Source organism: Camelus dromedarius, chromosome 8 (assembly GCF_036321535.1).
Source record: "Camelus dromedarius isolate mCamDro1 chromosome 8, mCamDro1.pat, whole genome shotgun sequence".
NCBI classification, from domain to species: Eukaryota; Metazoa; Chordata; class Mammalia; order Artiodactyla; family Camelidae; genus Camelus; species Camelus dromedarius.
Genome location: NC_087443.1, coordinates 62,041,708 through 62,054,922, shown reverse-complemented (window position 1 = coordinate 62,054,922; position 13,215 = coordinate 62,041,708). Strand labels below are relative to the sequence as shown.

Below are 13,215 nucleotides of genomic sequence, written 5' to 3'. Positions count from 1 at the left end.
GTCTGAGTGTCTAGTTGAAGAAGGAAAAAATGGTGGGCAAACAGCCAACCAAGTGAGTGATGTTAGTACAGACTCAATGAGTGGCCCATCTGTTATTTCATTAAAAGCATCAAGCTCCTGTCTTAGAAAAACTGAGGCTAAGGATGGGGCCAATTTCCCATCCTCAAACCCTAGATTGATTCTCTGTCTATTTCTCTCCCCACTAATCTCTCCATCTTTCCTTTCCATCCTTCACTTTCCCCACTCTTCTTTCCTCTCTCTCTTTTTACAGAGAAATCATCTCTGTGTAACTGTAGAATGGTGGTTTTAATCCATGGAAATGTGTTCTGGGCCACACCATCTGGTTCTTTTTTCATGAAGACTTAAGCAAAGATAAAGCCAACTTACTTTCACCAGAGCCCGCTTGATAACATTGCCAATGTCTTGCCGCCACTCAGGGATGTCAGGGTTGTGGTAATCCAGATTAGGAGAGAATGACAGGAGTTGGGACTGGAAGTATTCTGCAAGAGAGTGTGTGAGTGAGGCTGAGAGAGGGTGTGATGGGGGAAGGGACTCCATGAAATGGCCCAGGCTTTCGTGTGGCCTCAGCCAGAATTCCTTCCTTTCAGCCTGTTTCCTGACTTCTGAAAGAAAGTGGGGATTGGTGACTGGAAGTAGATTGGTGCTCCCACCATTTCTGTTAGTTCCTGAAGTCTTAAGGACTTCTTCTTGTAAATAAACATTATCTGACATGAATGAGAAGTATGAAACTCCAGAAGGAGGAGACTTCTGCTGCTGTAGGTGCTGTCAGGCAGAGGCAACAAGAAAGCATTAACAAGTTGGGCTTGATCAGAATGGAACCTTTCTGTGTCCTTCCCTTGGTTCCATCCCTCCTGCTAGAAACTGCCTCAGGGGGTTAGAAAGTACCTTGAACCCCTGTCTCTGGGGGATGGGTAACACTCAGTTTCTTGATCTGGTTGGTAGGTACACACATCTGTTCACTTCATGGTAATTCATGAAGTTAAACCACTTATTATGATCTGTGTACTTTTCCATATTAAATTTATACTTCAAAAAATGTTTACTTAAAAAAAGAAAGTCTTCCAAGTGCCCAATGAGAGGGCCTGAGCATCAAATTTGCATCGTTGTAGGAAAAGGCACTCATCTGGGGTAAAGTGGAAGAACTATAATCTGGGTCAGAGGATCACACACCTTAGGACAACTTTCTAGAAAATCCTAAGTAGACTGGCTGCTTTTACAGGTCTGAGGGTGGTTTGTGGGACGGTGGCAGAAGCATGATTTGATTTAAAATAAATTTAATAATTAAGAATGGTTCCTCAGGCTGGGGAGGATATAGCGCAGTGGTAGAGCATGTGCTTAGCATGCACAAGGTCCTGGGTTCAATCCCCAATACCTGCATTTTAAAAATAAGTAAACCCAAATATTTTCCCTCCCCACAAAAAAAAAAGAATGGTTCCCCAGGACTGAGAACAGAATGGTGGCCCATTTACCACTCTCATTCCTTGCTCTGCCCTTATATTCTTAGCCTTAGTCTCAGTCTTTGCAGCCAAAAATGTCAGAACCGTCAACAATCAAAAAAACACATCAGTTAAGTGCAGTTCATCTCAGTATCTGAGCTATGAGTTCTTCAAAAGCAGGGACCATGACTCCTCCAACTTTTAAAATCACTGTGCCCATCCTCACAAAGAGTGGGTGCCACATGTGTGTTACAGAGACCTCAGCAGGTCATCAGGGCTAGAGGCTTCTAGGGCAGTCTTTCCAGCTCAGCACTCTTTCAACTTATGACACACCTCTGTCTAGTGAGACCATCAGGTTGTACTGCAGACACATCACAAGTGATAAGAAATGCCTGTCAGTGACTAGCTTCTCTGACAAACTCAGTATCTACTCTGGGAGAAGGTAAGGAGTAGGTTTGGATACCTTTTGTGGACCTATATAATTTTCCCACTGCTCAGGGAATTGCCAAAGCAGTCAGCAATTGCTGCTAGGGCAGTTGGAGGGGATTGGCTGGGCAGGAGGGGGCAACACAGGACGATTTTCAGGGCTTACCGTGAACTGCAATATCTTTCGTGTCCTGGATAAGGGCATTCCCAGCAGCCACCTGGACAGTGATGGTATTGGTCCCCTCTGCTAGGAATGTGAAGGAAATGCTGCTGTCCAAGGTGATGAGGGGCTGAAAGAGAGAAGCAGAAACCTTTACTTAGCCCTTTATGGGATTTTAGACTCCCTCCTTTCCTATAAATCGCAGACGGTCACAAATCTGCATAGCATTTGCAAACCCCCAGGGAATCCTAACTTGAAAAAGAAAATTATTTTACCCAGCTTTGCAAAACTGTGATTATATACCCAGTATCCATGAAGAGTATTAATAGACTTGAAATACACTGTAAACTATTAATTCTGAGATGAAGACTGGACACCCTGGATTCTGCACATCATTCTGTTCCTTCTCCTGGGGCAGAGTAGATGCACCTTTTGTAATCTGTTCCTAGTGGCTCTGGGAATAGATGATCATTTCTCTTTACCCTCTATATTCCATGTCACTTATATTTCCATCCTGTATTCCACTGGACTGTAAGATTTTTCAGAGACGTGACCATGTTTTACTTAATTCTGTATCACACATCCTTGGCACAATATAGCAGAGTCTTATGTAACCTGGATACATGGTCATAGTACTGACTTTCTGTCTTATCATATCTGTTTTTTCCATTGCAGGGCGTTTCTAACATTTTAAATAGGTTGCAAAACATATAAACATATATATCTGTGCTCCCTTTTTAATCTTTTTTTTCTTTTTCTGTTTTCTTTTCCTGATCATAACAGATAGGGACTTGCCAGGGATAAAGAAAGAAAGAGAATAAGTATATATGTTTTTCCCCTGGGAATTAGGATCTTGATAGAAGCAAGAGCTTATTGGAGAGAAGAGAATGCAGGTTCTGAGATTGAAGAGTCATTATTCAGCAGCTATCTTGAGGCCCAGGCCCTCTCAAGTTTGCTGGTGTTTGCAAAGGTAAGAGAGTAGTAGGAGGCAGCTCACAAAGAGATGTCACAAGCACAGATGAGCTGACTCTGTGTCCTCTCTGTGTGTTAGGACAATGTGATAGAGTAATAATGTGGCCAATTGGGGATGCAGAGAGTTGCCCTTTAAGGGTGTGTAATGGCCTGTGCTCACACGGCACACCCATGCACCCATGCACTCTTAGCTGAACAAGGTGTGGATGTGAGCCCCTGGACCTGCAGAGGCTCAGAGATGCAGCTTTCAGACAGCATCCCTGCTGCAAGACTTAAATCCCTTTCTAGCTCAGAATTTTCAGCTGGGCCTCTGAAACAATAATTTTCTTGTTTGGCTTTAAAATTCTATTGCTCTCTTTTATGACCAGGCTGATAGCTAGAGTTGAGCAGGATTAGAAATATTGCCCTAAGCTTCTGACACCCTTTCTTCTCTGCTAAAATGAAAGAAAGAAGTGAGTATGGAAACAGCTGTACACTTCCCCTTAACTAAGGGTAAGCCCCAGAATTCAAGCATTCTTCCCCATCCTGTGGCTCTGTGATGATACACACAAGGGTGTGGTGCTACTAATTAAACAGCAAATGAGGTACAAGTAGGTTCTGTGATGGACATCAACTCCAGTGGGCCGACAGTGGCTGTTTAGTGTCCTGTGTTGAGGAGGAAACTGAAGTCAAATTGAGCTCAACACAGCAATGGTGGCCATGGACATGGAATAAACAGAAAGGGGGAACCACTGAGTTGCCATCTGCAGTATAAGGAGAACAGAGACATGAAACTCTGGCTTTGTTACTATTTTAATGAACAACTTTGGGCAAAATTTGTCTCCATTGTGGCCCTTAGTTCTTTATCTGTCAAGTTAAAAGTTTCAGTTAGAAGATATGAGAACTCATTCAAAAGTCAGAATATACAGCATTGATGAATGGCTTCTGGTAAACTTCATAGTTCTACTAGTCAACTCCTTAGGTCCTACCTGTCAAAATATCTTCAATTGCTTCATTACTTTAGTCCTATTCTTTGGAAGGAAAATGAGATACCTCTATAGACCAAATGGAATGGCTAAACTTCTTTAAAAGTAATAGTATCAAACATTGTTGAAGATGTGGACTAACTGGAATGCTCATACATTTTTGGTGGGATGTCCCATGGTGCAACCCTGTGGGAAAAAGTTCAGTTTTGCAAGAAATTGCAATAATATTTTTTTGCAAAGTAGTTGTGCCATTTTATATTTATGACTTGGCTATTGCAGTCCTGAGAATTTAGTCAAGATAAAAGAAAATATATATCCACAAACAAAAAAATGTTCATAGCAATATATTCATAATAGCCAAAATCCAAAAAGAGCCTAGGAGAATTTATCAGCAGGAAAATAAATAAGCAAGTCATAATATATCACACAATAAACATAAAAGAACAAGAACTAATATACACAATAGTATGGGTAAGTTCCCAAACCATAAGAAATGAAATAAGCCTTATATTTAATAATTCACATAATATGATTACATTTATATGAAGTTCTAGAAAAGGCAAATCTAATTCATGATGGAAAACAATAGTGGTTGGTTCTGGGGGATGGCAACTGACTGAGAAGGGGTGAGAGAGAACTTTTGGGGAGTGGAGGCAATACTATATATCTTGATAGGAGTTTGGGTTACAGGAATAAGCCTTTATCAGAATTCCAGAAGTGCACACTTCAGATCTGTGCATTTCACTGTGGATATATTTAATACCTCCATGGGAGAAAAGTCTAAATAAATATTGAATTCTAGATAATGATCTGTAACCTGAAGCATTTAGCACAAAGCACGTAAGTGTCTGAAATTTACTTAGAAATGAATAAAAAAATTAAGATAGATTGACAGCTGGATGGAAGGGTGAACAGATAAATAGACATATGATAAAACAAGTGTGGTAGATGTTGATATAGACTACAGGTGGTGGGTATATGGATGGTCACTAAAATTATTTCAATTTGAGTTTATGTTTGAAGTTTTAATAATAAACTGTTGGGAGAGAAACACAACAAAAAAGAAATCATAGATGTGTTTTTATTTTTTCTTGATTCCATGAATATTGCTCTCTCTGACCATAACTCTATTCTATTGCCCTTCCATTTCGGTTACTGCCTTCAGGTACTGCTAATCTCTTCCCACCTCTCACCACCAGGATACTTTCCTTCCCTAAAGGTTTTCTCTTCAAGGAACCTTCATGACTTTCATGTCATCATCTTCAGCCCTCAGTGGTCTGTGTGGACCCCCTCTCCTCTCCCTGCACACTCTCCTTGTCTTGGACTTGAGTGACTGGTGCTGTGCTGGGCAATGACATCTCTTTCTAAAAGGAGTGGAATTCCTCCCGTCCCAGCAGATTTGATCTCCACTCCATCTGGCTGCTTTCCCAGGAGATCCAGGAACCAAGCAAGAATGCCAGTCTGCAGGACAAGGGAATGCCATCTGAGGTGGGAGGGAGCGTGCCACCCCACCAGCCAGGCACGGCTCTGAGCCACAGCAAACAAACTGTGTTGAATGCGGACACTTGGTCCCTGGGTAGCATACCACGGGCCCCCGTGCTGGGGAAATGGCAGAAGCTAATTTTGTTTTCCAAATTGCTTTTGTTTTTCATCAGCTGTTACAGCCTCATGGCTGATTTCACCTTCCTTGCAAAGCTGGAACACTCCACAGGATTCTTGAGTTCTTCACTGGCCACCCATATATAGTGCACAATGCTAAATTAAATCAAGCATTTTAAGGTTCATTTACTAAATCTATTAGGCAAGCAGACACATTTATTAAGCCAGACCTCGGTTAATCCCAGCAAATTGGCCTTTCAGAGCCCCACAAATCCAACAGGGCAGCCAACTGCCTTCTCTGTCTCTGTGTTTGTCCAAATTACAGGGTCAGCCCATAGCAAGGCTCATGCCCTGCCTAGGCTGTGGGCTACATCCCTGCCCACAGAGGATCCCTCATGGGCAACAGGTCACATGTTATCCACTGAGCCCAGCAAGACATCAACAAAGCTCTGAGTAACTGTATAGTTACGAGATTCTTGCTTGACTAATAGATCAGGGAGCTTCAGGGAAATGTTTGGATGCAGTCTACACCAGTTCCCCATACACAATAAGTCAAATATATACTAAATATTATAACATCTCCACATTTTAAATGTATACATTAATAAAACCTGCCATTCCCGAATTGGACAGACTATGTAATCACTATGCTTGCCTCACTTAAAATCTTCAGCAGATGACATAGTACTTTGTGGAAAGTGCTTATTATATGAAGAGAAGGAAGAATATGTAATTGTGGATATGCTATGATTAGAACTACATAAGAAAAAAAATCTAAAATACCAAAATCTAAAAGACCAAAATTAAATAAAGTAAATCATATGTAAAGATGTATTATGACTATGGGATTATTTTGGAAATTCAGTTTGGGAAAAGAAAGTTCCCTCGAATACATACACACACAGACACACACACACAGACAGACACACATACACAGACAGACACGCACACACAGATAGACACACATACAGACACAGACACACACACACAGACACACACACACACAGACACACACACACACATCCCCTCTAAAAACTCTTCCAAAGTATCTTACTCTCTAAAGTATCACTGTCCATGAATCTGGTTCTATCTTCCATTATCCTATCCTAAATCTGAGTCTCATGACAAAATAACATGCATCCATTTATGTCATTCAAAGCCATCTGTCATCTATCTGCCCCCATTTTAGTTTTTTTATGCAATTTCTTCCCAAATGAATCCTGCTCTTGTGCAATCAGTCTACGTAGAACACAAACATGCCCAAAGCCTTGCCACAAATCCCTTCCCCTCCTCTCTGCCTCAATTCTGCCGCTCCTCCAGTGCCAGCTTAGGGCCAGCTTCACACACGACTTGCTCCAGGACCAAGAAGCCCTGCATCCACCGCCCCCTCGGCTGCTTGGCTGGGCTGGTAATGTTACATTCCTATCACTGTACCTTATAGTATCTGTTCTTGGATGTCAACCCCACATTCTCAAATGGATTTCTTAAGGGCCACAAATGGAATGTATGCTGCTTTGTTATGTTCCTCATAACATCTAGGACAAAATTCAGGTTCTTGAAAAAGATACACGGAACCACTGTTACAACTTCACATCTCCTGCCGATACGTCTGTAGGTGTATGAGCCTACGTGGATTTCAGGAATGTTTGCTCTCTCCTGTTTATTTATACAGCATCACACTTGCTCACCAATCACTGTGTGTGTGTTCATCTCGCCTTCTCGTCAGGAGTGTAATCTCCTTGAAGGTAGGGACAGGGTCGTAAGTGCTCTTTGTGCCCAAGGGCACCGAGCGGAGGGTTGGCTCTAACGGGGTGAGGGTGCGGGAGGGCTGATTCTTACTGAGAGGTTGATTTAATTCAGCCCCTTGGGTGAACCTGTCCAGTTCACCTGGTCACAACACATAGAAACACACACACACACAGGAAAATTTCTCCTTCATCAGTGACATTCTGATGATTAAATAAAATAATGTATATAAACAGCCTAGTGCAAAGCCAATGCTAGGAAATAAATGCTCAAAATTAGTGTTACCTCCCTTTACAGATCAATTTGTTCATCAAAGCTAACTAAATGGCTTGACAATCAGAAAACTCACTAAGACACCCAAAGACATTCATTTGCCAGAAAAATATGAAGCTCACTGGATCAATTATCAGGCCCTGTGGCCACCTTGATGTGTTTCTGGCCTGAGCCAAAGCACTGAAAATATACCTCTTTCAAATGGGTCCGAAAACCATGCTTTGGAGGTGGGAGAGAGATCTGTGGAACCAAGTCAGACCTGCCACTGGGATGTAGAAGCACAGCGGTGACTTGACTGACATGTTCAAGTGCTTAGATGCGTTCTGAGCACCTTACACACCTGTCTTTACTTAATCCTCAAAGCAACATTAACGTGTAGCCATTACTAGTCTTACTCTGACATTACAATGAGCAAGACTGAGGCACAGAGAAGTTACCTGATCTGATGAAAGGCACACAGCAAGACGAATCTGAGTCTGGACCCCAACCCAGATTTGTCTTATTTCAAAACCACTCTACTCTACTGCCTCTAATGTACCATCATTTCTCCTGGATCTCTGGATCCAGTACCTAGTAAGACCTCTGAGATCTGGATATTTGTACGGCACTTTATGCTCAAGTTTATAGATGGAAATTTCTAACCAAAGGAACACCTCAGGTCATCATCAAGTTAAAAAAAAAAAAAACTATAAAGCCATTCTGCAATTTTAAAATTTCTCTCTCATAATATGGCATACTATAGATCAGATAGATAGATGAGAGGGAGAGAGATTCCAAATATTAACTCAGCCACATTTATGGATTGGATATTAGTATCCTTGATTTAGAGAAAACAACACTGACACTCAGGTCAGGTGATTTGTTCAAACTAACATAGATAATCATTAGAGAAGTAGAAACTCAGCACTCCATTCACTCTGTGCACTTCTCTGTTGATCAAATATTTATTAGACACAGTCTGGTATTTCAGGTCTTAGAATCAGCACTCGGAGAAAAAATTAAAAAAAAAACATCCTCAGTTCCTTGTAGGCTGTTGAGTCCATCACTGTGTTGATAACGGCCAGGAGCTGCCCTCCTTACACACCACAGTCTCTCCGCAAAGATCACCGGGTGAACAACCACTAACAGAAAAGAATTCCCCGGCCTGACAGCCCGCACCTCACATCCTTGGAGGCGAAATGAAGTTAAGAGCCTTCTCTTTCCGATTGCATCCTCCAAGACGATTTTCTCTTTTTCTTTCACCATGTACATCTGCTGGTGTTCGAAGCAGAATTTTAGGGTCTGTAACCTCCAGGGGATGAACAGAGTCACGCAGCTGAAGCCCCCTGCGGCCGGGGGCGGGGGCGCAGTGCGTGGCAGACGGGAGTGAGGAGACCTGGGCTTTAGGCCTGGCTCCACAGTTAACCAGCTGTTTGACCTCAGGATGCTCATACCACAAAGGGAGCTTCACTTCTCTGATGTATCAGCTGGGGATCTTATTAACTAACCTCCTGACCTAGTGTCCTCGTGAATAATAACACCAGAAATGTAGCAGCATCAGAGCCTATGCTAAGGAACAGAAAGTACAAGGCACAAACAATGTGAACAGAAAAGTGTCCCTTGGGTCCCTAAATCTCATTCAGTCTTCTATCAACCCATCCTAACTGCCAGTTTTTATACCCAAGTAAAAAGTATCCATTTAGTAAGTAGCTAGTGTGTGCCAGGGAGAGACGTATTCTCTTACTTAGTTTTCACAAAAATCAAGATGATACGGGCATCATTCCCCCCAGTTTGCAGTTGAGTGAATTAAATTTTAGGCCAGGTCACTTGATCAAGCTCACACAGCCAACATGCAGCAGTGCTGGAAACCTAACCCTTGTCCCCATGACTCCAAGGTCCACGTTCTCTCCACCTGTCTGGCTGCCTCCCTAAAATTATCTCCCATTCCTATCCTGCAGGAGCCAAAATTCTTTTTGGCCATCTCAAAACAAACAAATAAAACTTTTTCAAAGGAATTACTACACTGGCAACTGGAATATTTTCCCCCTTTTTTTAGATACCCAGCATTTCCAAGTCTGGTATGATTATCTTTCATAAATTATTTTTTAAAAAGTAAAGGTCTAACATGGACCATGACAATCACATCAAGAATGACTCAAGAAACTGCAAAGGCAAAAACAAGAAGGGAGAGAAACATGAAGCCCTTAAATTGAGGGACGCTCAGCCTAGCTGCTCCCAGCTCCTGTCACACAAGCACGGTCATTCCTGGCACAAGCTTCCCTACCAACAGTTGCTAGGAGCAGGGAGTGTCTGCATGGTTCAGAGTCTGGCCCTTTAATCCCTTTCTTTGAGACCTTTGTCAGGTCAGACCCACAGTCCCACACCCAAGAGGAAGAACATCAGCGCCTGGCCTTCAGAGAACACCTAGCAGGTCTTGATAAAGGTTCTTTACACGCATTACCCCCTTTTGACTTCCACATTCCTGCACTGAGATAGCTAATTCACCTCTCACAGATGGCGTCACTTAATCCCAGAGATGCTAAGTGACTTTCCTCATATTATATAGCTAGTGAGTAGAAAGGCTGAGATTAGAACAAGTGGAGCCAGTGAAGTTTCAGAAATATTCATTAGAGGAGCAAGGACAACCAGTTTTGTACAGATTCTCCCAGTACTCTTTCTTCCTATGGATTACCGGGCCTCTCCAGATTATAACAATGAACTTGCTGCAGGAAGGTATGTCATAGTCAAGTACGTGGACCCAGCACGTCATTGTGCATTCCCTGTGGCCCACATCCCCAGCACCCCCAACATCAACATAGAAGTTGGAACATAGGAACATTCAGTACAGATCTAATCAGACACCGATCAGAAAGGGCCACACCTTTGTACTATTGCCGAACCACCAGAAATAGGTCAGGGTCCCCAGCTGGCTGGGCCACACGACTGCACTGATGTTGACCTCCTTATTTCTTATGGCCACAAACGGAACTCGGAGGTGCACATGCTCCACAGGACCTAAGGGGATGAGAAAAACAATGTCAGTGCTCACAGTCCTGAATAAGCAATCTATCACACTCCCAGATTCCTCCTCCTAACCCCTATTACCATCACCTGTGATAAAACAATCGTCGTAAACTCACACATGTTGAGAAGTGTGTGTGTGTGTGTGTGTGTGTGTGTGTGTGTGTGTGTGTGTGTGTGCGCGTGCTTGAAATAAAGCATCACATATAATAAGGGAAGTCAATCCGGCTTCAGATGTTTTTTCAGTGACACGGGAACTTTATTTAAATCTGATGAGCCCAGCTGCGAATGCTTATGAACTTCCAGTCCAAGGACAAAGCTAGCTTATTGGACACTTAGCCAATAAATAGGAAGGCAAACAGTGGTCTCTCTCATTTCTGGCGATTAGCCTGTATTGTGATTTGGGGTCAGTGTACTAGATGGAGGGCGCGTCCATTATCCTCAATTGTTTATTGGTTCCACCTTGCTCAACGATCGGCCTTTGGGCCTGTCATCTGCAACCCTCACACACAGTGGGTGTCACTGAGAAGCTGGCAAGGCTGTTTTATAAAAAGAGAAATGCACATCTCCCTAGATTGAAGGAGAAATAAGCGCCAGGTTCCCAAATAAGAAAAAAAAAAAAAAGCTGCTCGCAAAAAGGTGATCAAACTTCTGTTTTTTTCTTGTTCCTCAGAAAACTGATACAAGCAGTCTCAAGTTCTAAACTAGCAAGTAAGAGAATATATTGGAACACACTCTATGCATAATAAGTAAGGATTTTAACTTAATTCATTTCCAAAATAACATGAGAAGAGGAAAACGCTGATGGGAAATGTTAATGCGTCAGCATTGCATTTAAGGGGTGGATATGCTATTTTTTTTTTAACTCTGTGGGATTTTCTCCCCAGCCCCCACCCCTTTCTCTTCCTGTTTTTGTTCATTTTTTTTCCTACCCCCTTCTTTTCCTCCCTTTCTTCCTCTTTTCCTTTCCTTATATCTGTCCTACTTAACCAAATCCAGTTAAAATATTTTCTGTCCACACTCAGTTAGAGCACATGTTCCTGGTTTCCACCATGACAGTGTTGATGAGCCAAAGTAACTAATGGTCACAACCGTAGCATGAACATCTCATTAGCCTGGGGACCTTGACTTCTTCTCAAAGGTGGGACATTTTTCAGGCCACTCAGCCTTCACTGTTTAACATCCTTGGTTATTCTGGAGGTAGCTCAGTTTAAAGGGAAGAAAACAGATGGACACTTTTCATTTCTGCTTCTGTTTAATTTTAGCTTATAACCTCTTCCTCTATCTTCCAGAACCTTGACCCTACACAGACTGCTGCACGGTCCTCTGCCTTCCTTACATGAGTAAAAGCATATGAAAGTAATGTGTGGATGTTAAAAGGACCACATCATTAATTATGGATTGGCACTATTTATACCAACACCACCACACCAACACTACTTCTGTGTATCACTGGGGAGAAGTCCCTCTTAAGACAGTAAGCATATCCTGTGTCATGGGTAAACTTATATTGAGAGAAACATATTGGGACAGGATTAATGTTTGATCAGACAGACCTGCGTGACACTGTCCAGTTGGCATTTTCCCGAACAATCAGAAAGTGACCAAGAATCCGCGTGTTTACAGTGTGAAAATCCTCTCTGCCTGTGCTCTCACCTGACCCAGTCATCCGGCACCTCAAGACTCCGTCCAGGAAAGAATTTCAAACCTTGTCATTTCAGATGCACATCTGGCTGAAGGTTTAATTATTTTCAATAAGGAAGTCTGTTTAATTATTTTTGTATGGTTTGATTGTTGGTGAGAATTAAAAAAAAAAAGCACAAGGTGTGAAAAAACACTGGCCACTTTGGCCTGCTTTATTTACTCATTTTTAGGAGTTTATCTGATTTATCGCTCTTTGTTTTTTGTGTTTTACTGACAAATGTGGAAGAGAATGAGGTGATGGGGTGGGGTCCCTGGCCAGGCTGTGTCCTGGGAGGAAGGTAAGAAACCTGTGTCTTATATTAACATCTCAGAGTCTTTAACGTCCAGCCTCAGATCTCTCATTCTTCTCCCTTTACCCTCAAAGTCAATACCTCTTTCCTTTTTTTTTTTTTTAATTGAAGTTTAGTCAGTTTGCAATGCTGTGTCAATTTCTGGTGTAGAGCATAATAGTTCAGTCATACATATACATACATATATTCGTTTTCATATTCTCTTTCATTCTAGGCTACTATAAGATATTGAATACAGTTCCCTGTGCTATACAGTAGAAACTTGTTGTTTATCTATTTTATATGTAGTAGTTAATATCTGCAAATCTCAAACTCTCAATTTATCCCTTCCCACCCCTCTTCCCCCAGTAACCATAAGTTTATTTTCTATGGAAGTCTGTTTCTGTTTTGTTAATAAGTTCATTTCTGTCTTTTTTTTTTTTTTTTTTTTAGATTCCACATATGAGTGGTATCATATGGTATTTTTCTTTCTCTTTCTGGCTTACTTCACTTACAATCACGATCTCCATGTCCATCCATGTTGCTGCAAATGGCATTAGCTTATTTCCTTTTATGGCTGAGCAGTAATGCTTCGGTTCTTCTCTGTCTCCCTCAAAATGTGTGAAGCCCCTTCCCCTGGCCAG

At 42.0% G+C, this 13,215-nt stretch overlaps 1 protein-coding gene across 1 annotated transcript in view; it reads right to left on the bottom strand.

The window, feature by feature from the left end:
• The window catches only part of SORCS3 (sortilin related VPS10 domain containing receptor 3), a 564,832-nt gene that overhangs the window by 14,672 nt on the left and 536,945 nt on the right, over positions 1-13,215 (bottom strand). Inside the window, exons 20-22 of the mRNA XM_010987110.3 lie at positions 10,459-10,592; positions 2,050-2,173; positions 388-500 (exon numbers count right to left, since the gene is read on the bottom strand). Of these exons, the coding sequence (XP_010985412.3) occupies positions 388-500; positions 2,050-2,173; positions 10,459-10,592 (371 nt within the window). The remainder of the gene's footprint in view (positions 1-387; positions 501-2,049; positions 2,174-10,458; positions 10,593-13,215) is intronic.